Here is a 25,242-nt window from a genome sequence, read left to right as displayed (position 1 = left end):
AAATAGCAATTTTGGGTGGTGAAAGAACCATGCCACACAAGTGGGAAGCATGTTTGCTGTGATGCAACTTTTATATGGTGTTTAGATAGCATTTTAGTAACTAACCCCATTGATGACGTTTAGGGAGGAATGTCATTGAACCATGAGTACATAACCTACATAGTATTATGAGCTCATTTAAATGGTATATGTGGAGATATCCTTGGCCACAAATTTGAACAAGCAAATTTGGGCACTCAGGAGATCTTATACCTCATTCATGCTCTGTAACTACAAAGCTGAAAAAAATAAATATCCTTAATAAGAGCTTCCGTCTCACTGAGGGCTTTAGGCTAATCTACATCCAAAAGCCTGCTCTGAATACCCTGCTCACACTTCGACAGCTGTTAGAAGTTCCAAAGCAGCAGTTGAGAGGATCCACATTAAAAAAAAAAATGTCAGTTTGCTCTATCTCCCAGTGTTATTGGATCCTTTTAAAAAAATAAATTTAGGGAGTACCCAATTCATTTTTTCCAATTAAGGTGCAATTTAGCGTGGCCAATCCACCTACTCTGCACATCTTTTGGGTTGTGGGGACGAAACCTACGCAACACGGGGAGAATGTGCAAACTCCACACGGACAGTGACCCAGAGTCTGGATCGAACCTGGGACCTCGGTGCCGGGAGGCAGCTGTGCTAACCACTGCCCCGCCATTCCACCCTCGTTATTGGATCCTTTAAAAGATTCCAAGACCTGGATAGGCATCTCTGCCGCAAAGTAACTGTTTTTTTCTTGTGCCAATATTCGTTGAAATCCACCCATTATTTTTTGAGATATACTGCTTACAGTAAAATAGACTAACACACAGGGATAAAAACATTGGGCTGGATTCTCCGCCGGCGGGATGCTCCGTTTTGCCAGCAGCCCGGGGGGTTTCCGATGGTGTGGGTCTGCCTCACAATGGGAAGCCCCATTGACCAGCCGGCGTAACGAAGCATCCCGCCGGCGTGCTGAAACAAGAATGTGGCGTGGCAGGCGGAGAATTCAGCCCACTATCTCCGTCACCTTCTGTGGCTGAGGTAAATAATGCCCCCTGGTCTTGCCTTAACCTGAAGCACTATCTCTACAAGTGAATATTTTATGCACTTTGGGTGCAGTGTAATTTGACTTTCTCTCATCACTCCTTGCAGCTTGCACTCTTGTCTTGAAGGTCGATATTCTGAAGCCGAAGAGATAGAAAATAAAGAAAAAATACTTTCAATTGGTTTGGGAAAAAGGGCAAAATTATCTACCTCACAAAAATTCTGGCAGTGTGGATTGTATTTGGCATTTTGGATGCTTTCAGAGATTAATATTTGATCTATTTTTTTGCTTTTCATTTGCAGATGTGAAAGGTCCCCCAACACACAGACTGTCATGTGGTCAGTCCCCATACACAGAAACAGCCTGGGATCAGAAATATTGCATGCTGACTGACAGCCAGATGATCCTTCTGAACAAGGAAGAGGAGGTGAGATTGAGTTTATTACAGTCATAATAACAATCATTATGTATATATTGCTGATATACTCAGAAGATGAGCAAAAAAATGTTTACTTGTGGAGGAGGAACTGCAGACAGGTCCTGGGGTAGATGTCTTGTCCTTCGCCTCACTGACTGAGGCAGCACAGTAGCCTTGTGGATAGCACAATTGCTTCACAGCTCCAGGGTCCCAGGTTCGATTCCGGCTTGGGTCACTGTCTGTGCGGAGTCTGCACATCCTCCCCGTGTGTGCGTGGGTTTCCTCCGGGTGCCCCGGTTTCCTCCCACAGTCCAAAGATGTGCAGGTTAGGTGGATTGGCCATGATAAATTGCCCTTAGTGTACAAAATTGCCCTTAGTGTTGGGTGGGGTTATGGGGATAGGGTGGCAGTGTTGACCTTGGGTAGGATGCTCTTTCCAAGAGCCGGTGCAGACTCGATGGGCCGAATGGCCTCCTTCTGCACTGTAAATTCTATGATAATCTATGACTGCTCGCAGGCGGGTTCTGTTGGAGTTGAGGTCAGCTTCTCCACCCAATGCCTCCATATGGAATGAGGATCTTATGGAGTTTCTGCACCTTGAGAAAGTTAAGTACACCATGAAGGGTGCTATTGAGGGGTTCTACAAAAGATGGCAGCTGTTTATTTTACATTTTAAAGAGCTTGTTATTGTCAGCTGTTTGGACGGGGTATGGTTCTGGGGAGGTGTGGGTATTATTGGTTTATTTTCCTGTTTTAGTCTTTTGTAGTAACCAAAAAAATGTTCAAAAAAGATTTTGGAAAAAAAATGAATTTCCCACAAAATCTCTCTGAGAAGCTGTGGCCATGACCGTGATTTTCCCCATGCGTATAGTCCACGAAAACTTCATCAGAGCACTTCAGGTGGAACTGTTTATTTAAATACAAGAGGAATGGGAGAACTTAATATAAATTTGGTGCGACGTTGCTGTCAAATTCTGGTTTGACCTTCCTTCACACATTACCAGCAACTTCAACATCACTGCCAATCATCATGACTTTTCTGCATATCTCATCCTTTGTCTTGGTTCTTCAATTCAGTTCATTCAGTCAATAATTTACATACTTTATGCTCACTTTGTATTGTGATATGGCACTTAATTTTAATAAGTTTATGAACTGTACATTAATACATGCAGACATCTAAGAAGAATTTGAATAATTTTCCCCAATGAATATTATGCATATTAATAACTATTTAGCAAATAGTCAACTCAAATTTCTATGTCGAATAATGCGTGCAACCGGCCCTCCCGGTGGAAGCTATGGAGTGAGCGGTCGCACATTTGGTAACTCCCGCTCCAGGTGGAATTTGTCGGTCCTTTCCCCGTCTGAGGGATGGAACTTTTGGATGGAAAGAGGTGTAGGAATGCCAGGAGAAGGTTTAACGTCTTTGTTGTGGCTGGTGCATGGATGCACGAACAAGGAGTGGCTGAGAAAGAAGGGAGCTGTTGGAGCAAGTGGACCAAAGACTGGACGAACCAGAAAGTAGAGGAGGCAGTGGGGGAGCACGAGGAGCAGCTTGCCTCGTTGGTGGCCGAGGTGGGGGTGATATGGGAGACCCAAAAGAGGCTGAAGGAGAAGGTGGAGGACCTAGAGAACTGCTCCAGAAGCAAAATGTAAGGATCGTAGGGATGCCTGAAGGCATCAAAGGAGCGGAGGCTGGCACGTACATGGCCAAAATGTTGGAGAAGCTGATGGGGGAGGGGGTCTTCGACCGGCTCCTGGAGGTCAACCGAGCGCACTGGTGAGGAAGCTGCAAGCGGGCGAGCCGCTAAGGTCGATGGTGGTGCGGTTGCACTGCTTCTTGGACAAAGAGAAGATTCTTTGGTGGGCTAGGCAGACAAGGAGGTGCATCTGGGAAGGGAACGAGCTGTGGCTGTACCAGGACCTAGGTGCAGAACTGGTGAAGAGGAGAGCCGGGTTTAATCGGGTCAAGGCTCCAAAGGAGTTTCTGAGGGACTGGCAGGAGAAGGAGGACATCGAACTTTTGAGGAGGTGTTTTTTTTGTTGTTCTTGGAAAAACATTTCCACTTTAAAATGTTTTGGTGGATTTGGTGGCGGGGTGTTTGGGGAGCATCAAGGGTGTGTGCACCTTTGTTCTGTTTCTTTGATTCTTGGGGGAGTGTGGAGGGGGTGGGGGCGGGGAGGTTTGAACGGCCGAGGGCGAAGGAAGTTTCGTATTTCTCCCATGTACACAGGGTGTACTCCTGGAAAGACTTTTTATGGTGGACAAGGCATTGCTGGCAGGAGTGGTGGACTTGGAATATTCGGCGATTGTGGTCTCAGACCATAGACCGCACTGGGTGGATTTGTGAGTGGACCGAATGGGGGCCCAGCACACGCAATGGAGGCTGGATGTGGAGCTGTTGGCGGATGAGGATGCGTGGGAGGTCGTGGCCACCTTGGCGTGGGAAGCACTAAGGCAGTGGTTCGGGGGGAGTTTATTTCAATTCGGGCACAAAGGGAAAAGGCGGAACGGGCAGAGATGACAAGGCTGGTGGAAGAGATTCTGAGGGTGGACAGGAGGTATTTGGAGGCCCCAGAAGCAGGATTGTTGAGGGAGAGACAGAAGTTTCAATTTGGATTGGTGTCCACGAGGAAGGCGGTAGGGCAGTTGCGGAGGACCAGGGGGCAACATATGAGTTTGGGGAGAAGGCAAGCAGGATGTCAGCCCACCAGCTGAGGGAGCAGGAGGTGGCGAGGGAGATTGGGAGGGTGGAAGACGGGATTGGAAGGGTGGTGCTGGACCCGGTGGGAGTGAATGGGGTGTTTGAGGATTATTATGGGAGGTTGTATGAGCTGGAGCCTCTGGTGGGAGGGGAGGAAGGGAATGCGGTGGTTCCTGCATGGGTTGGAGTTTCCCAGGGTTGATGAGGTGGGTTATTGGGTTGAGGGGGGGGGGGGCACGACTCCCTCCTACATTGTTGCAGGCATCCATCTCCCTGATATTGAAAAAGGATAAGGATCCGGAGCAGTGTGGATCGTACTGTCCAATATTGTTGTTGATTGTGGACGCTAGGTTGTTGGCTAAAGTGTTGGCTTCGCGAATTGAGGACTGTGTCCCGGGGGTGATAGGTGAGGATCAAACCGGGTTTGTGAAAGGGCGACAGTTGTCAGCAAATGTGAGGAAGATGCTTAATGTGGTTATGATGCCCCCGGAAGGGCAGGAAATGGAGGTGGCTGTGGCGATGGACCCGGAAAATGCTTTTTTTTTTTTTCATTTTTTTTAAATTAAATATTTTATTGAAAATTTTTGGTCAACCAACACAGTACATTGTGCATCCTTTACACAATATTATAACAACACAAATAACAATGACCTATTTTATAAACAAAAAATGAATAAATAATAAATAACAAAAATGAAAACTAGCCCTAATTGGCAACTGCCTTGTCACAAGTAACACTCTCCAAAAATATAATTTAACAGTCCAATATATAATTATCTGTAGCAACGACCTATACATACTATACAGTATATATTAACAACCCTGAGAGTCCTTCTGGTTCCTCCCCCCCCCCCCCCCCCCCGATCCTGGGCTGCTGCTGCTGCCTTCTTTTTCCCATTCCGTCTATCTTTCTGCGAGGTATTCGACGAACGGTTGCCACCGCCTGGTGAGCCCTTGAGCCGACCCCCTTAGGACGAACTTAATCCGCTCTAGCTTTATAAACCCCGCCATGTCATTTATCCAGGTCTCCACCCCCGGGGGCTTGGCTTCTTTCCACATTAGCAATATCCTGCGCCGGGCTACTAGGGACGCAAAGGCCAAAACATCGGCCTCTCTCGCCTCCTGCACTCCCGGCTCTTGTGCAACCCCAAATATAGCCAACCCCCAGCTTGGTTCGACCTGGACTCCTACTACTTTTGAAAGCACCTTTGTCACCCCCATCCAAAACCCCTGTCGTGCCGGGCATGACCAAAACACATGGGTATGATTCGCTGGGCTTCTCGAGCACCTCGCACACCGATTCTCCACCCCAAAAAATTTACTGAGCCGTGCTCCAGTCATATGCGCCCTGTGTAATACCTTAAACTGAATCAGGCTTAGCCTGGCACACGAGGACGACGAGTTTACCCTGCTTAGGGCATCTGCCCACAGCCCCTCCTCGATCTCCTCCCCCAGCTCTTCTTCCCATTTCCCTTTTGTTCATCTACCATAGTCTCCCCTTCGTCCCTCATTTCCCTATATATATCTGACACCTTACCATCCCCCACCCATGTCTTTGAGATCACTCTGTCCTGCACCTCTTGTGTCGGGAGCTGCGGGAATTCCCTCACCTGTTGCCTCGCAAAAGCCCTCAGTTGCATATACCTGAATGCATTCCCTTGGGGCAACCCATATTTTTCGGTCAGCGCTCCCAGACTCGCGAACTTCCCATCCACAAACAGATCTTTCAGTTGCGTTATTCCTGCTCTTTGCCACATTCCATATCCCCCATCCATTCCCCCCGGGGCAAACCTATGGTTGTTTCTTATCGGGGACCCCCCCAAGGCTCCAGTCTTTCCCCTATGCCGTCTCCACTGTCCCCAAATCTTCAGTGTAGCCACCACCACCGGGCTTGTGGTGTAGTTCCTCGGTGAGAACGGCAATGGGGCTGTCACCATAGCCTGTAGGCTAGTCCCCCTACAGGACGCCCTCTCTAATCTCTTCCACGCCGCTCCCTCCTCCTCTCCCATCCACTTACTCACCATTGAAATATTAGCGGCCCAATAATACTCACTTAGGCTCGGTAGTGCCAGCCCCCCCCTATCCCTGCTACGCTGTAAGAATCCCTTCCTCACTCTCGGGGTCTTCCCGGCCCACACAAAACCCATGATGCTCTTTTCAATCCTTTTAAAAAAAAAAAAGCCTTCGTGATCACCACCGGGAGGCACTGAAACACAAAGAGGAATCTCGGGAGGACCACCATCTTAACCGCCTGCACCCTCCCTGCCATTGACAGGGATACCATATCCCATCTCTTGAAATTCTCCTCCATCTGTTCCACCAACCGCGTTAAATTTAACCTATGCAATGTGCCCCAATTCTTAGCTATCTGGATCCCCAGGTAACGAAAGTCCCTTGTTACCTTCCTCAACGGTAGGTCCTCTATTTCTCTACTCTGCTCCCCTGAATGCACCACAAACAACTCACTTTTCCCCATGTGCAATTTATACCCTGAAAAATCCCCAAACTCCCCAAGTATCCGCATTATTTCTGGCATCCCCTCCGCCGGGTCCGCCACGTATAGTAGCAAATCGTCCGCATACAAAGATACCCGGTGCTCTTCTCCTCCCCTAAGTACTCCCCTCCACTTCTTGGAACCCCCTCAACGCTATCGCCAGGGGCTCAATCGCCAGTGCAAACAATAATGGGGGCAGAGGGCATCCCTGCCTTGTCCCTCTATGGAGCCGAAAATATGCAGATCCCCGTCCATTCGTGACCACGCTCGCCACTGGGGCCCTATACAACAGCTGCACCCATCTAACATACCCCTCTCCAAAACCAAATCTCCTCAACACCTCCCACAAATAATCCCACTCCACTCTATCAAATGCTTTCTCGGCATCCATCGCCACTACTATCTCCGTTTCTCCCTCTGGTGGGGCCATCATCATTACCCCTAACAACCTCCGTATATTCGTGTTCAGCTGACTCCCCTTCACAATCCCAGTTTGGTCCTCGTGGACCACCCCCGGGACACATTCCTCTATTCTCATTGCCATTACCTTGGCCAGGACCTTGGCATCTACATTTAGGAGGGAAATAGGTCTATAGGACCCGCATTGTAGCGGGTCCTTTTCCTTCTTTAAGAGAAGCGATATCGTTGCTTCAGACATAGTCGGGGGCAGTTGTCCCCTTTCCTTTGCCTCATTAAAATTCCTCGTCAGTACCGGGGCGAGCAAGTCCACATATTTTGTATAGAATTCGACTGGGAATCCATCCGGTCCCGGGGCCTTTCCCGCCTGCATGCTCCTAATTCCTTTCACCACTTCTTCTACCTCGATCTGTGCTCCCAGTCCCACCCTTGCCTGCTCTTCCACCTTGGGAAATTCCAGCCGATCCAAGAAGCCCATCATTCTCTCCCTCCCATCCGGGGGTTGAGCTTCATATAATTTTTTATAAAATGTCTTGAACACTCCATTCACTCTCTCCGCTCCCCGCTCCATCTCTCCTTCCTCATCCCTCACTCCCCCTATTTCCCTCGCTGCTCCCCTTTTCCTTAATTGGTGTGCCAGCAACCTGCTCGCCTTCTCCCCATATTCGTACTGTACACCCTGTGCCTTCCTCCATTGTGCCTCTGCAGTGCCTGTAGTCAGCAAGTCAAATTCTACATGTAGCCTTTGCCTTTCCCTGTACAGTCCCTCCTCCGGTGCTTCCGCATATTGTCTGTCCACCCTCAAAAGTTCTTGCAGCAACCGCTCCCGTTCCTTACTCTCCTGCTTCCCTTTATGTGCCCTTATTGATATCAGCTCCCCTCTAACCACCGCCTTCAACGCCTCCCAGACCACTCCCACCTGTACCTCCCCATTATCATTGAGTTCCAAGTACTTTTCAATGCACCCCCTCACCCTTAGACACACACCCTCATTTGCCATTAGTCCCATGTCCATTCTCCAGAGTGGGCGCCCTCCTGTTTCCTCCCCTATCTCCAAGTCCACCCAGTGTGGAGCGTGATCCGAAATGGCTATAGCCGTATACCCCGTTCCCCTCACCTTCGGGATCAATGCCCTACCCAGCACAAAAAAGTCTATTCGCGAGTAGACTTAATGGACATTGGAGAAAAACGAGAACTCCTTCCTCCTAGGTCTGCTAAATCTCCACGGGTCTACACCTCCCATCTGCTCCATAAAATCTTTAAGTACCTTGGCAGCTGCCGGCCTCCTTCCAGTCCTGGACTTCGACCTATCCAGCCCTGGTTCCAACACCGTATTAAAATCTCCCCCCATTATCAGCTTTCCCATCTCTAGGTCCGGAATGCGTCCTAGCATCCGCCTCATAAAATTGGCATCATCCCAGTTCGGGGCATATACATTTACCAAAACCACCGTCTCCCCCTGTAGTTTGCCAATCACCATCACGTATCTGCCCCTGTTATCCGCCACTATAGTCTTTGCCTCGAACATTACCCGCTTCCCCACTAATATAGCCACCCCCCCTGTTTTTCGCATCTAGCCCCGAATGGAACACCTGCCCCACCCATCCTTTTCGTAGCCTAACCTGGTCTATCAGTTTCAGGTGCGTTTCCTGTAACATAACCACATCTGCCTTAAGTTTCTGAAGGTGTGCGAGTACCCGTGCCCTCTTTATCGGCCCGTTCAGCCCTCTCACGTTCCACGTGATCAGCCGAGTTGGTGGGCTTCCTACCCCCCCCCCCCCCCCCCCTTGTCGATTAGCCATCACCTTTTTCCAGCTCCTCACCCGGTTCCCACGCAGCTGTATCTCCCCCAGGCGGTGCCCCCCCGCCCATCCTCTCCCATACCAGCTCCCCCCTCTCCCCAGCAGTAGCAACCCAGTAATTCCCCCCTCCCACCCCCCCCCGTTAGATCCCCCGCTAGCGTAATTACTCCCCCCATGTTGCTCCCAGAAGTCAGCAAACTCTGGCTGACCTCGGCTTCCCCCCGTGACCTCGGCTCGCACCTTGCGACGCCCCCTCCTTCCTGCTTCTCTATTCCCGCCATGATAATCATAGCGCGGGAACCAAGCCCGCGCTTCTCCCTTAGCCCCGCCCCCAATGGCCAACGCCCCATCTCCTCCACCTCCCCTCCTCCCCCCATCACCACCTGTGGGAGAGAGAAAAGTTACCACATCGCAGGATTAGTACATAAAGCCCCTCTTTGCCCCCCACATTCGCCCCACCACTTTGTTCGAACGTTCTTTTTAATAACCCGCTCATTCCAGTTTTTCTTCCACAATAAAAGTCCACGCTTCATCCGCCGTCTCAAAGTAGTGGTGCCTCCCTCGATATGTGACCCACAGTCTTGCCGGTTGCAGCATTCCAAATTTTATCTTCTTTTTATGAAGCACCGCCTTGGCCCGATTAAAGCTCGCCCTCCTTCTCGCCACCTCCGCACTCCAGTCTTGATAAACGCGGATCACCGCGTTCTCCCATTTACTGCTCCGAGTTTTCTTCGCCCATCTAAGGACCATTTCTCTATCCTTAAAACGGAGGAATCTCACCACTATGGCTCTGGGAATTTCTCCTGCTCTCGGTCCTCGCGCCATCACTCGGTATGCTCCCTCCACCTCCAAGGGACCCGCCGGGGCCTCCGCTCCCATTAACGAGTGCAGCATCGTGCTCACATATGCCCCGACGTCCGCTCCCTCCACACCTTCAGGAAGACCAAGAATCCTCAGGTTGTTCCTCCTTGCGTTGTTTTCCAGTGCCTCCAACCTTTCCACACATCGTTTCTGATGTGCCTCCTGCGTCTCCGTCTTCACCACCAGGCCCTGTATATCGTCCTCATTCTCGGCTGCCTTTGCCTTCACGACCCGAAGCTCCCGCTCCTGGGTCTTTTGTTCCTCCTTTAGCCCTTCGATCGCCTGTAGTATCGGGGCCAACAGCTCTTTCTTCATTTCCTTTTTGATCTCTTCCACACAGCATTTCAAGAACTCTTGTTGTTCAGGGCCCCATGTTAAACTGCCACCTTCCGACGCCATCTTGGTTATTGCTTGCCTTCCTTGCCGCTGTTCTAAAGGATCCACTGCAATCTGGCCACTCTCTCCTCCTTTTTCCATCCGTATCCAGGGGGGATTCCCTTCTGGTTTACCGCACAGTGTTTTTAGCCGTCAAAATTGCCGTTGGGGCTCCTATCAAGAGCCCAAAAGTCCGTTTCACAGGGAGCTGCCGAAACGTGCGACTCAGCTGGTCATCGCCGCACCCGGAAGTCCCGGAAAATGCTTTTGACAGAGTGGAGTGGGCGTATCTGTGGGAGGTGCTGGGGCGGTTCAGGCAGGGGTTTGCAAAGTCCTGAACCTGCAGATACCAAAACTTTTCTGACTGCGAGAGCTCACATTGCTTTTTGCCTTGGCTATAGAGCCATTGGCAATGCTGCTTAGAGCATTGAGGGACTGGAGTAGGATTGTGCGGGTGGGCGGCGAGCACAGGGTTTGGCTGTACGCGGACGACCTTTTGTTATATGTTTCAGACCCATTGAGTGGCATTGGGGACACTATGCGAAATTAGAGGACCTGGAGGAAGAGCATAAGTTGCCCAGGAGGAATGGTTTCAGGTTGCAGCTCCGGTATTTCATGAGGAGAGAGGTGCCACATATGGGGCTTCGGAAGATCCGGCATTCAGGGGCCAAGAGAGGCTGATGTTTTGGCCTTTGCCTCCCTGATAGCTCGGAGACGGATTTTGCTTGGGTTGAGGGACTTGGAGCTGCCAAAAGCGGGGAGTGGGTGAGTGACCTGGCGGAATTCCTGAGGCTGGAGAAAGTCAAGTTCGTTCTGAGGGGGTCGATTGATGGGTTCACTCGGAGGTGGAAGCCTTTCATTGACTTCTTTCAGGAGGATTGAGGGGTCAGCGGAGGGGGAGGGGGCGGTGAAGGGGGTTAAAATGGAGAAGACAGGACGGGAGGAGGGGGTAAGGGTGGGGCAGTGGGTGTTGGTTATTTCCTACATGATAATTTTACTCTTGCTTTCATTTGTTTCATTTGTTGTTTGTTTATGCAAATGCCTGAATAAAATATTTAAAACAAGATTGATACCTGCAACCAAGGATAACAAAGCCACATCATCACATACGCTATCAAACGTTATTTGAAAAGGATATCAGGCTGTATCAGTGCACTAACTCTAAAGGTCAAAACTCAATTTCAACACTCATGATAAAAGTTGATTGATCATTTCAGAAGTCTTATCTCGGAAAACAGACCTATTTATTCAGTTTCACTGAAGTGAAACAAGTGATCTTAAACTTGATGTTCCGCACCAGCGACTTAATTCAAAATGCAAATGCACGGGTATCACTCTATGATCAATTATATTGAAGTTGCACAGAATGGCCTTCTCCAACCATTCAAAGCACGCTTCTGTCATTCAAAGAGAAGAATCCCAACCCAAACAATTTTCAGTTATACCAATTAATTATTTTAAAGAATTAGTTCGGAAAGTGTAATAAAAGGAATTTGCTCACATCCTCTACACAAGAGTCTTCATGAAGATCCGATTAATTTGAAGGACAAGAATCTAGCAAATAGCATCACACACACTCTACTTCTGAATCAAGGGCTGTTGTCATGCATCATCCTGTCTCATGCATTTTCTACTATCTATCTCAAAAGATAAAGGTTTGAAAGTGTTTCAGATTAAAGGTTTTGTTTTGGCCCTAAGGGACTGGGCTTCAACTCAATTTGTAAAATTGCCGACATGGTGCTGAAGAAGACCCAAAATCTCACAATCTCAGGACATGAGCAAAACATATGTACATGGTTTGCCGGGCCCCTCCCACAGCGCTCACACTTATCATCCACTCCCTCAATAATAATAATAATAATCGCTTATTGTTACAAGTAGGCTTCAATGAAGTTACTGTGAAAAGCCCCTAATCGCCACATTCCGCCACATGTTCGGGGAGGCCGGTACGGGAATTGAACCCGTGCTGCTGGCCTTGTACTGTATTACAATCCAGCTGTTTAGCCCACTGTGCTATACCAGCCCCTAACAGCCTTTGCAGGGATTCACACCACACCTCCTCCTCCAATTCTGCCCCCAACAGCTCCTCTCACTTGGCCTTACTCTCCTCCAGGGATACAGTATCCTCAGTCAGGATCCTCCTGTAAATCCGTGAAGTACCCCCTCCTTTGTCCCCGTGAACGACAAAACCTTTTCCAACAACGATGATGGAGGCACTACCGGAAAAGACGGGAGGACCTTCCTTGCAAAGTCCTGAACCAGCAGATACCAAAAATTTTCTGACTGCGAGAGCTCACATTTCTCTCACAGCTCCTCTAAACTCACGAGCCGCCCTTCCAGAAACAAATCCCTCATTCCTTCCACCACCTTGACCTCCCAGCCTCTAAACCTGACACCTAATGTTGCCGGCTCGAACATACGGTTCGCATAAATCAGTGGCAACTTTGACATTGCCCCTAATTTAAAGTGCTGCGAAATTGTCTCCATATCTTCAGCATAGCAACCACCATCGGATTAGCCATAGTATTTCCCCGGAGAAACTGGAAGTGACGCCGTCACCAATGCCTGCAGCTCTGACCCCCTACACGAACCTGCCTCCACCTGAACCCAAACTGCCTCCTGATCCCCATACCAGCCCAACACCTTCTCCGCATTTGCTGCTCAATAATGATATATCAGGCTCTGCAATGTCAAGCCCCCTGCCTGCCGGTCGGTCCTTCTGCAGGACCGTTTTCAGAATCCTGGCTACCTTGCCCGCCCATATAAAGGACAAGATCAAACTCTCCACCCCCACAAAAAACACTTTTGGTAAAAAAAAACGGTACAGATTGGAATAAAAACAAAAACCATGGCAAAAATGTTCATCTTCACAGATTGAACTCAGCCTGCCAAAGATAGAGGGAGGCTGTCCCACCTCTGTAGATGGACCTTAATCCTACTCACCAGACTTGTAAAGTTCAGTTTACGAAGCCGGGCCCAATCCTGAGCCGCCTGCGTCTCTAGGTACTTAAAATGAGTGCCCATTGGATGGAATGGCAACTCCTCCAGATTAGCTCCCATCCTTGGCGGAATAGCCAAAAAACACCCACTTTTCTCCAAATTTCGTTTGTATCTGAAAAAGGCCCCAAACCCAACGGCGCCATTTGTCCCCCGTTGTGGGGACCAGGTCCACCCATACAATAACAGATACTCAGCATACAGGGACACCCTATGCTCCAACCCGTCACCATCCTCGCTATCCCCCTCCACTTAGCCGAATTCCTCAATACCATGGCCAAAGGCTCAATCGCCAATGCCTTGTTCCCCTATGCAGCTGGAAATATTTCGAGCTGACTTTATTCGTACGGACGCTGGCCTTAGGTTCCTTATATAGTAGCTTAACCCATGACACAAACTTAGACCCTATCCCAAACTGCACCACTCTACTCTATCGAAAGCCTTCTCTGAATCCGGCGCCACAATACCTCTTGTTTCTCCCCCCCCCACTTCCGACACGGATAAAATAACATTCAACAGGCGTCGCACATTAGAGGATAACTGCCTACCCTTTACGAACCCTGTTTGATACTCCCCAACAACCTCAGGGAGACACTCCTCCATCCTCCAACCAGAGCGCCAACACCTTGCCAAAATCATTGTGTCCAAGTTCAGTGAAGAGATCGGCCGATACGACCCACACTCCACCAGATTCTTTAACAAGAGCAAGATAGATGTCTGCATCATTGTCTCCGGGAGAGACCCCTGCTCTGCTGAATCTTCAAATGCCCCATCAATGATGCCAACCGGTCGGCAAACGTTTCATAAAATTCCACCAGGAACCCATCCGGACCCGGTGCTTTGTCAGTCTGCATACTCCCTATTGCCTTCTGAAATTGCTCAACCCCCAACAGCTCCTGTAACCCTTCCCGATTCTCCTCCTCCACTGTGGGACACTTCTACCCCTCCAGGAACTCCGGCTTGTCCGATTCATCCTGTAGTAGCTCCGGCCTGTACAACCGTTAATAAAATGCCACAAACGCCCCCATTCACCTTGTCTGGTGCAGACACCAGCCCACCTCCCATATCCCAAACCTGAACGATCTCCCGATCTCCCGGGAGGCTGCCTGCCGTCTCAGTTGGCCAGCTAACAAACAATTTGCCTTCTCCACATATTCATACATCGCCCCCTTTGCGCGCCACAGCTGGTGCACCGCCTTATCTGTAGACAACAGATTAAACTGCGTCTGCACTTTCTTCCTGCTGGCCAGGAGCTCTGGAGTGGAGTCCTCCGAATACTTAGCATCTACCTCCAAAATTCCATTCACCAGCCATTGGAATTCCTCCCTTGCCTCCCGATCGGCCTGTGCCTGATATGAAATTATCTCTCCTCTCACCACGGCCTCGCACAACACTGAAAGCGAGACCTTCCCATTCTTATTAAACCTTACTATTCGTCAATCACCCCTGCCAACTTCACACACAACGCCAAGTCTGCTAACAACTCCACATCTAAACTTTCTCACCAAAACCATATCACCAGGTGCGGAGCGTGGTCTGAGATGACAATCACAGAATATTACACTTTCTTCACCCCTGGCAATAGAGACCTCCCCATTACAAAGAAATCAATCCGCGAGTAGACCTTATGCTCCGTTGAAAAGAAGGAGAATTCCCTGCCCCTGGTGCATATATATTTGCCAAAACCACCGACTTACCCTCCGACAACCCTGTGAGCATGACATATCTACCCCCCCTGATTGCTACCCCCAAGCCCTACTATCAAAGCCTGAGTGGAACACCTGACCTACCCAACTCTTACTGAGCCGTAACTGGTTCTTCACCCATAAATCTCTTGCAACAGTACCACGTTGGCCTCAGACTCTGCAGGTGAGCCAAAATCCTTGCCCGTTTTACCGTGCCCCCGGCCCCCACACATTCCATGCCACCAAATGGATCGGGGGCTTTTCACCCCCCAACCCCCGACTCAGCCATCACCACCCCTGGTGATGCTCCCATCCCTCTACCAGTCTCCAAAAACCAGAACCCCTCCAAGTTGGCACCCAGCCCCACTTTTCGGATGACACAAAAAACAACCCCCAGTCACCATCAGCCAACTACCCCACCCACCCTCCCCTTTCCCAGAATTCCCCAACCGCTTACTCTTGAAACAGCACCTTTCTCGTTATATTCCCCCCCCCCCCCTCCCCCCCCCCACACCCACCATTCGCACCTCATTGGCACTCCAAAACTTGCCGTAACATGTTCAGCAGGCCACAGCCCCTTCCCCCACCACCTATTTGTGGGAAATTATATGGTGACATGAAAGCAACTGTTGGTGATGAGTTGCAGAGATTTTTGTTTGCAGACCTGCTTAAAGATGTCAGTTCTGAGAAGGCCAGCTATTTTTTGGCTCACCAGCTGAGGTGGCAGGAGGCTGCTAGAGAGATCATTCAGGTTAGAAATTTGGAGGGCAGGCTGGTTTCCGCCCCAGACAAAGTGAATGGGGCATTTTGAGCCTTATGAGAAACTTTATAGGTTGGAGCGACCAGGGGACGAGCGGTAATGGTAGAGTTTTTAGAGTGTCTGGAGTTTCCCAAGGCTGGGGAGGATTGCGGGAAGAGCTGGAGGCGCCACTGGGACTGGAGGAGGTTCGAACAGCCTTGGGAAAGATGCAGATGGGGGGGCGCCGGGGCCGGATGGGTTCCTGGTAGAATTTTATAAGAAGTTTGCGGATCAGTTGGTTCCGTTATTGATCGGGATGTTTAATAATTCCCTGGAGCAGGTTTCTCTCCCTGAGATGTTGGTGCAGGCATCTATCTCCCTTCTGAATAAGGATCCCACAGACTGTGGGTCGTATCACCCAATTTCACTGCTCAAAATAGATGTGAAGCTTTTGGCCAAGATCCTGGCGCTGAGGTTGTCTCCCGGAGGTAGTTGGGGAGGACCAGACAGAATTTGTGCATGGCCGAAAGTTGTCATCCAACATGAGGTGATTGCTCAATGTGGTTCTCACCCCAGTGGTTGGGCCAGAACCGGAGATAATCATGTTGCTGGTTACAGTAAAAGCATTTGATAGGGTTGAGTGGAGGTGAGGTACCGCTTCACAGTCTTGGAAAAGGTTGGTTTGGGCCCTGGGTTTGTGTCGTGGGTGCATTGTTGTACGGGACATGGTATGCATGCCAACACCATGTGTCTGGGGTAATTTTGGCTACATAGGTAGACGAGGCAGGGGTGTCCTTTGTCGACCATAAGATATGGAGCAGAATTAGGCCACTTGGCCCATCGAGTCTGCTCCTCCATTCAATCATGACTGATATTTTTCTCATCCCCCATTCTCCTGCCTTCTCCCCATAACCTCTGATCCCCTTATTAATCAAGAATCTATCTATCTCTGTCTTAAAGACACTCAGTGATTTGGCCTCCACATCCTCTCCATGTCCACTCTACCCAGGCCTCGCAGTATCCTGTAAGGTTCAAGAAGATCCTCCCTCTCATCCTGCTAAACTCCCAACGAGTACAGACCCAGAATCCTCAACCGTTCCTCATACGACAAGCTCTTCATTTCAGGGGTCATTCTTGTGAACCTCCTCTGAACCCTTTCCTAGGCCAGCACATCTTTCCTTAGATACAGGGCCCAAAACAGCTCACTGTACAACAAATGGGGTCTACCAGAGTCTTATACAGCCTCAGAAGTACATCCCTGCTCTTGTATTCTAGCCCTCTTGACATGAATGCTAAGATTGCCTTGCCTTCCTAACTGCTGACTGAACCTGCACGTTAACCTTAAGAGAACCTTGAACAAGGACCCCCAAGTCCCTTTGTTTTTCTGATTTCCTAAGCATTTCCCCATTTAGGAAATAGTCTATGCCTCCATTCCTCCTTCCAAAGTGCATAACCTCACACTTTTCCACATTGCATTCCATCAGCCCCTTCTTCAGCCCATTCTTTGCTCACTCTCCTAGCCGGTCAAAGTCCTTCTGCAGCCCCCTGCTTCCTACTACTTGTCCCTTTTCAGGGCCGGGATTCTCCCCTACCCGGCGGGGCGGGGGGTCCCGGCTGGATGGAGTGACGGGAACCACTCCGGCGTCGGGCCGCCCCAAAGGTGCGGATTTCTCCGCACCTTTAGGGGCCAAGCCCTCACCTTGAGGGGCTAGGCCCACGCCGGAGTGGTTGGCGCGCCGTCGGTCGGCGGGAAAGGCCTTTGGCGTAACGCCAGCCGGGGCCGAAGGGACTGCGCCGGCCGGCGGATGTCCACACATGCGCGGGAGCGTTAGCGGCTGCTGACGTCATCCCTGCGCAAGCGCTTAGGGAGGGGGTCACATCCGCATCGGCCATCGTGGAGTCTATGGCCGAGGCAGAAGGAAAAGAGTGCCCCCAAGGCACAGGCCCACCCGTGGATCGGTGGGCCCTGATCGTGGGCCAGGCCACCACGGAGGCACCCCCCGGGGCCAGACCGCCCCGCGCCCCCCCCCCCAGGACCCCTGAGCCCGCCCGCGCAACCAGTCCCGCCGGTAAGGTAGGTGATTTGATTCACGCCGGCGGGACTGGCATGACAGCAGCGGAACTTCGGCCCATCGCAGGCCGGAGAATCGCCGGGGGGGGGGGGGGGGGGGGGCGCGCGCGGCGCGATTCCCGCCCCCGCCAAATTTTCGGTGCCGGAGAATTTGGAGGCCGGCGGGGGATTCATGCCGCCCCCTGGCGATTCTCCGACCCGCCGCGGGTCGGAGAATCCTGCCCCAGATCTTTGTATCATCTGCAAACTTAGCAACAGTGCCTTCAGTTCCTTTTTCCAGATCATTAACGTATATTGTGAAAAGTTGTGGTCCCAGCACTGATCCCTGAGGCACACCACTAGTCACTGGCTGCCATCTTAAAAAAGTACCCTTTATCTGGGCAGCAGGGTAGTACAGTGGTTAGAACAGTTGCTTCACAGCTCCAGGGTCCCAGGTTCGATTCCTGGCTTGGGTCACTGTCGGTGTGGAGTCTGCATGTTCCCCCCTGTGTCTGTGTGGGTTTCCTCCCACAGTCCAAAGATGTGCTGGTTAAGTGGATTGGCCATGATAATTTGCCCTTCGTGTTCAGAATGTTGGGTGAGGTTACTGGGTTTGTGGGGTTGCGGGGATAGGGTGGAGGCGTGGGCTTAATTGGGGTGCTCTTTCCAAGCGCAGGTGCAGACTCGATGGGCCAAATGGCCTCCTTCGGCACTGTAAATTCTATGATCCCCACTCTCTGCCTTCTGCCAGTCAGCCAATCCTCTATCCATGCCAGGATCTTCCCCTTAGCACCATGGACTCTTAACTTATTTAATCGTCTCCTATGCGGCACCTTGTCAAAGGCCTTCTGGAAATCTAAATAAATCGCGTCCACTGGTTCTCCTTTGTCTAACTTGCTTGTTATGTCCTCAGCGATTTGTCAGACATGACCTCCCCTTGACGAAGCCATTCTGACTCAGTCCTATTTTATCATGCACTTCCAGGTACTCTGCGATCTCATCTTTAATAATGGAGTCTAAAATCTTACCAATGACCAAAGTCAGGCTAACCGGCCTATGATTTCCCATCTTCTACCTTCCTTCCTTCTTAAACAGTGGTGTTACATTAGCCACATTCCAGTCTTCTGGGATCCTTCCTGCCTCCAGTAATTCCTGAAAGATCACCACCAATGTCTCCACAATCTCCTCAGCTATCTCTTTTAGAACCTTGGGGTATGATCCATCCGGTCCAGGTGATTTATCCACCTTCAGACCTTTCAGTTTCCCCAGAACCTTCTCCTTGGTGATGGCCACTACACTCACCTGTGGCCCCCTGAATCTCCTGGAGCTCTGGCATCCCACTGCTGTCTTTCACCGTGAAGATTGATACAAAGTACCTATTCAGTTCCTCTGCCATGGCTTTGTTTCCTATTATTACTTCTCCAGTCTCATTTTCCAGTAGTCCGTCTATTTTTGCCTCTCTTTTACCATTTATATATTGAAAAAAACTCTTCCTATCTTCTTTTATATTACTAGCTAGCTTGCACTTATATTTCATCATTCTCCCCCCTTGTTCTCCCCTGTCGTTCACCCTCTTTTTCACGCTGGCGGTTTAGTCACAGACTATTGTCCTGAGGGCTTCAGAGAAGTGGAGAAGAATTGTTAGTGGTGGGGTGGAACACGGGTGCCCTTGTGTGTGGATGACCTTCTGCTGTACGTGAGGGATCTGGGGCCAGTGATGGGGACATAATGAATATATTGAAGAACTTTGGCTCCTTCTCTGGATAAAAGTTAAATTTAGGGAAGAGTGAGTGCTTTGTGGTTGGCATCATGGGGAGGGGAGCTGGTCTGGGAGGCCTACCTTTCTGCCTGGCAGGTATTAGTTTTCAGTATTTGGGAATCCAGTTGGCACGGGATTCGGCACGGCTACATAAATCTGAGGATTCGGAGGGGGATTCCACAGTCGAGGGGCGCTTGCGCTGCCAAATTTGATGGTTTGCTACTGGGTTTGCCAACCCGGAGAAGTTGTTGGGGTGGTGTGGCGACCTGGGATCTTCCTGAACAAAGAACAAAGAAAATTACAGCACAGGAACAGGCCCTTCGGCCCTCCCAGCCTGCGCCGATCCAGATCCTTTATCTAAACCTGTCTTCTATTTTCCAAGGATCTACTTCCCTCTGTTCCTCGCCCGTTCATATATCTGTCTAGATGCAACTTAAAAGATGCTATCGTGCCCGCCTCTACCACCTCCGCTGGCAAGGCGTTCCAGGCACCCACCACCCTCTGCGTATAAAACTTTCCACGCACATCTCCCTTAAACTTTCCCCCTCTCATCTTGAAATTGTGACCCCTTGTAATTGACACCCCCACTCTTGGAAAAGGCATGTTGCTATCCACCCTGTCCATACCTCTCATAATTTTGTAGACCTCAATCAGGTCCCCCCTCAACCTCCGTCTTTCCAACGAAAACAATCCTAATCTACTCAACCTTTCTTCATAGCTAGCACCCTCCATACCAGGCAACATTCTGGTGAACCTCCTCAGCACCCTCTCTAAAGCATCCACATCCTTCTGGTAATGTGGCGACCAGAACTGCACGCAGTATTCCAAATGTGGCCTAACCAAAGTCCGATACAACTGTAACATGACCTGCCGACTCTTGTACTCAATACCCCGTCTGATGAAGGCAAGCATGCTGTATGCCTTCTTGACCACTCTTATCGACCTGCGTTGCCACCTTCAGGGTACAATGGACCTGAACTCCCAGATCTCTCTTTACATCAATTTTCCCCAGGACTCTTCCATTGACCGTATAGTCCGCTCTTGAATTAGATCTTCCAAAATGCATCACCTCGCATTTGCCTGGATTGAACTCCATCTGCCATTTCTCTGCCCAACTCTCCAATCTATCTATATTTTGCTGTATTCTCTGACAGTCCTCCTCGCTATCTGCAACTCCACCAATCTTAGTATCATCTGCAAACTTGCTAATCACACCACCTATACCATCGTCCAGATCATTTATATATATATCACAAACAACAGTGGTCCGAGCACAGATCCTTGTGGAACACCACTAGTCACCTTTCTCCATTTTGAGACACTCCCTTCCACCACTACTCTCTGTCTCCTGTTGCCCAGCCAGTTCTTTATCCACCTAGCTAGTACACCCTTAACCCCATACGACTTCACTTTTTCCATCAACCTGCCATGGGAAACTTTATCAAACGCCTTACTGAAGTCCATGTGTATGACATCTACATCCCTTCCCTCATCAATTAACTTTGTCACTTCCTCAAAGAATCCTATTAGGTTTGTAAGACGTGACCTTCCCTGCACAAAACCATGCTGCCTATCACTGATAAGTCTATTTTCTTCCAAATGTGAATAGATCCTATCCCTCAATATCTTCTCCAACAGTTTGCCTACCACTGACGTCAAGCTCACAGGTCTATAATTCCCTGGATTACCCCTGCTACCCTTCTTAAACAAAGGAACAACATTAGCAATTCTCCAGTCCTCCGGGACCTCACCTGTGCTCAAGGATGCTGCAAAGATATCTGTTTGGCCCCAGCTATTTCGTCCCTCGCTTTCCTCAGTAACCTGGGATAGATCCCATCCGGACCTGGGGACCTGTCCACCTTAATGCCTTTTAGAATACCCAAAACTTCCCCCTTATGCCGACTTGACCTAGAGTATTTAAACATCCATCCCGAGCCTCAACATCAGTCATGTCCCTCTCCTTGGTGAATACCGATGCAAAGTACTCATTAAGAATCTCACCCATTTCATCTGACTCCACGCATAAATTCCCTCTTTTGTCTTTGAGTGGGCCAATCCTTTCTCTAGTTATCCTCTTGCTCCTTATATATGAATAAAAGGCTTTGGGATTTTCCTTAACCCTGTTAGCCAAAGATATTTCATGACCCCTTTTAGCCCTCTTTATTGCGCGTTTGAGATTTGTCCTACTTTCCCGATATTCCTCCAAAGCTTCATCAGTTTTAAGTCGCCTAGATCTTATGTATGCTTCCTTTTTCATCTTAGCTAGTCTCACAATTCCACCCGTCATCCATGGTTCCCTAATCTTGCCATTTCTATCCCTCATTTTCACAGGGACATGTCTGTCCTGCACTCTAATCAACCTTTCCTTAAAAGACTCCCACATTTCAAATGTGGATTTACCCTTAAACAGCTGCTCCCAATCCACATTCCCTAGCTCCTGCCGAATTTTGTTATACTTGGCCTTTCCCCAATTTAGCACTCTTCCTTTTGGATCACTCTCGTCTTTTGTCCATGAATATTCTAAAACTTACGGAATTGTGATCGCTATTCCCAAAGTAATCACCGACTGAAACTTACCACCTGGCCGGGATCATTCTCCAATACCAGGTCCAGTATGGCCCCTTCCCGAGTTGGACTATTCACATACTGCTCTAAAAAAACTCTCCTGGATGCTCCTTACAAATTCTGCTCCATTTACGCCTCCAACACTACATGAGTCCCATCCAATGTTGGGGAAGTTAAAATCTCCCATCACGACCAATCTATTGCTCCTACATTGTTCTGTAATCTGTCTACATATTTGTACCTCTACTTCATGCTCGCTTTTGGGAGGCCTGTAGTAAAGTCCCAACAATGTTACTGCACCCTTCCTATTTCTTAACTCTACCCATATTGCCTCAGTGCTCGAATCCTCCATCGTGCCCTCCTTAATCACAGCTATGATATCATCTCTGACCAGTAATGCAACTCCTCCACCCCTTTTACCTCCTTCTCTATCCCTCCTGAAGCATCTATACCCTGGGATATTTAGTTGCCAGTCTTGCCCTTCCCTCAACCAAGTCTCAGTAATACCAATAACATCATATTCCCAGGTACTAATCCAAGCCCTAAGTTCATCTGCCTTACCTGCTATGCTTCTCGCATTGAAACAAATGCACCTCAGACCACCTGTCCCTTTGCGTTCATAATCTCTTCCCTGTCTACTCTTCCCCTTAGTCACATTGAGTTTATTATCTAATACTTTGCTGGCTTTAGGTGCTGCCTCTTTACTGACCTCTAACTTCCTAATCTGGTTCCCATCCCCCTGCCACATTAGTTTAAAACCTCCCCAACAGTGTTAGCAAAAGCACCCCCTTGGACATTGGTTCCAGTCCTGCCCAGGTGTAGACCATCTGATTTGTAATGGTCCCACCGCCCCCAGAACCGGTTCCAATGTCCCAAAAATCTGAACCCCTCCATCCTGCACCATCTCCCAAGCCACGTATTCATTCTGACTATTCTTGAATTTCTACTCTGACTGTCTCGTGGCACTGGTAGCAATCCTGAGATTACTACCTTTGAGGTCCTACTTTTTAACTTATCCCCTAATTCCCTAAATTCTGATAGTAGGACCTCATCCCGTTTTTTACCTATATATACCTGGGTGCCGATGAAGCCTGGATCGTGTCGAGGGTCCGGTTTGGGGTGCTGGTGATGGCGTCTCTGCCTTTTGCCCTGGTAAATTACTTTTCTAACCCGGTGGTTGTCTCCAGTTTAAAAATACGGAGGCAACGCGGTCAACATTTCAAGCCGGGGTAAGTGTCAAGGTGGGCCCTGTTTGTATGAACCACTTGTTTGATCCGGCAAAGTTAGATGCCACATTTGGGGGATGGAATGGGAAGGGGCTGGAGAGAATGTGTGATTTATTTGGAGGGGTGGTTTGCCAGCTTGGATGCATTTAGGTATGTCCAGGTTCAAGATTTTGTTCGGCGGTTGTTCCCGACATTTCCGGTGGCGCTGCCTTCAACCTTGTTGGAAAGGATTCTGTCCTACTCTGCATCGGGAGAGGGCAGTTTGTCTGGCCAATATGGACGAATGTTGGGGGAAGAGTTGGTCTCGGTGGAGGGGGTGAAGGCCAAATTGGAGGAGGAGCTGGGACCCATGCTGGAGGTGTGAAGTGAATCCCTCCGCAGGGTGGATGCCATTTCATCCTGTGCAAGGCTGAGTGTGATCCAACTCAATATAGTGTTCAGGGTGAGCCACGACAAACCAAGGCCAGAATTACCTGTTTCTTTGAGGGGGTTGAGGAGAGGTGCGAGCACAGTTCGAGAAGGCTTGCGAACCAGACGCGCATGTTCTGGTCCTGCCCTAAGCTTGTGGTTTTCTTTGTCTCTCTCTTTCTGCACCATATCGGCAATTTTGAATATTGAGCTGGACCCCTGTCCTTTGTATATATGTGGGGTATCAGACCTGCCGGAGCTGAGGACAGGTGAGAGGGCAGATGCCCTGATATTCACTTCGCTGGTTGTTCGGGGGCGAATCCTCCTGAGTTGGAGACTGGTGACACCAACTCGGCATGGCTTGGTGACTGAATGGAGCTTTTGCACCAAGAGAAGGTCAAATATATCGTGAAGGGGTCAATTGAAGGGCTCTACCATAAATGGCAACCATTTACATTGTACTTTTAGGAATTGGTCACTGTTAGCTGTTGTGGAGTGGGGGAGTGGAGTTCGTTGTACTTTTTGTATTTTTGGGGTATAAAATGATTTTAATAACAATAATTTTTAAAAAGCTGTCAGTTCTGGAGTGTAGGATAGTGCATTTTGTCAATTTTGAAATTCACTGTGAACTCTGAATCTTCTGAACTGCTGTCATTCTTCTAACTTGAAATTAAAACTCAGGTCTCTTCTGGCCAATGGCATCACTGTCAATTTTGTCCTTTTTGCACAGCAGCCTTTCTATTACCTCTGAATTATGCTGCTGATTTTGTGCCAGCAGAGCATTCCAGTGGACTCATAATCAAAATTTATACCTAGTCTGCATAGGATGATACATTTTGAACTGAAATAATAATAATTAAAAAAAGTAATCGCTTATTGTCACAAGTAGACTTCAATTAAGTTACTGTAAAAAGCCCCTAGTCACCACATTCCGACGAGTCTAAACTGATGCATGAAAGACCTCATCCTATTTGCCAACACTTGGCCCATAGCCTTGAATGTTGAATGTTATGACGTGCCAAGTGCTCATCCAGATACTTTTTAAATGATATGAGGGAACCCCCTCGAGCACCCTCCCAGGCAGTGCATTCCAGACCGTCACCACCCTTTGGGTAAAAATGGTTTTCATCAAATCCCCCCTAAACCTCCTGCCCCTCACAATGAGCTTGTGTCCCCTTGTAGCTGACCTTTCAGTTAAGGGGAACAGCTGCTCCCTATCCATCCTGTTCATGCCCCTCAATCTTGTACACCTCGAACAGGTCACCCCTTAGTCTTCTCTCCTCCAGCAAAAACAACCCAAGCCTATCCAACCTCACTTCATAACTTAAATGTTCCATCCCAGGCAACACCCTGGTGAATTGCCCCTGCACCCCCTCCAGTGCAATCACATCCTTCTTGTTATGTGGTGATCGGAATTGCACACAGTACTCCAGCTGTAGCCTCACCAAAGTTCTATTTTCCAACATGGCCACCCTGCTTTTGTAATGATATGCCTTGATTGAGAAAGGCAAGGGTCCCATATGCCCATTTCACCACCCTATTAACCTACCCTTCTGCCTTCAGAGAACTATGGACAAACATGCCAAGGTCCCTTTGTTCCTCGGAACTTCCCAGTGTCAGGTCATTCATTGAATACTTGCTTGTCAAATTACTCCTTCCAAAGTGTATCACCTCA

The 25,242-nt window shown here is 49.3% G+C and overlaps 1 protein-coding gene across 6 annotated transcripts in view; it reads left to right on the top strand.

Annotated features, from left to right (window-relative positions):
- Positions 1 to 25,242, top strand: part of rasal2 (RAS protein activator like 2) — a 757,584-nt gene that overhangs the window by 326,026 nt on the left and 406,316 nt on the right. For all 6 annotated transcript variants that reach the window (XM_072511669.1, XM_072511668.1, XM_072511666.1 and 3 more), the window contains exon 2: positions 1,366 to 1,490. In XM_072511669.1, the coding sequence (XP_072367770.1) occupies positions 1,366 to 1,490 (125 nt within the window). The remainder of the gene's footprint in view (positions 1 to 1,365; positions 1,491 to 25,242) is intronic.

Source organism: Scyliorhinus torazame, chromosome 7 (genome assembly GCF_047496885.1).
Source record: "Scyliorhinus torazame isolate Kashiwa2021f chromosome 7, sScyTor2.1, whole genome shotgun sequence".
In the NCBI taxonomy this organism is placed as follows: Eukaryota; Metazoa; Chordata; class Chondrichthyes; order Carcharhiniformes; family Scyliorhinidae; genus Scyliorhinus; species Scyliorhinus torazame.
This window is presented reverse-complemented; position numbering and strand designations above follow the sequence as displayed.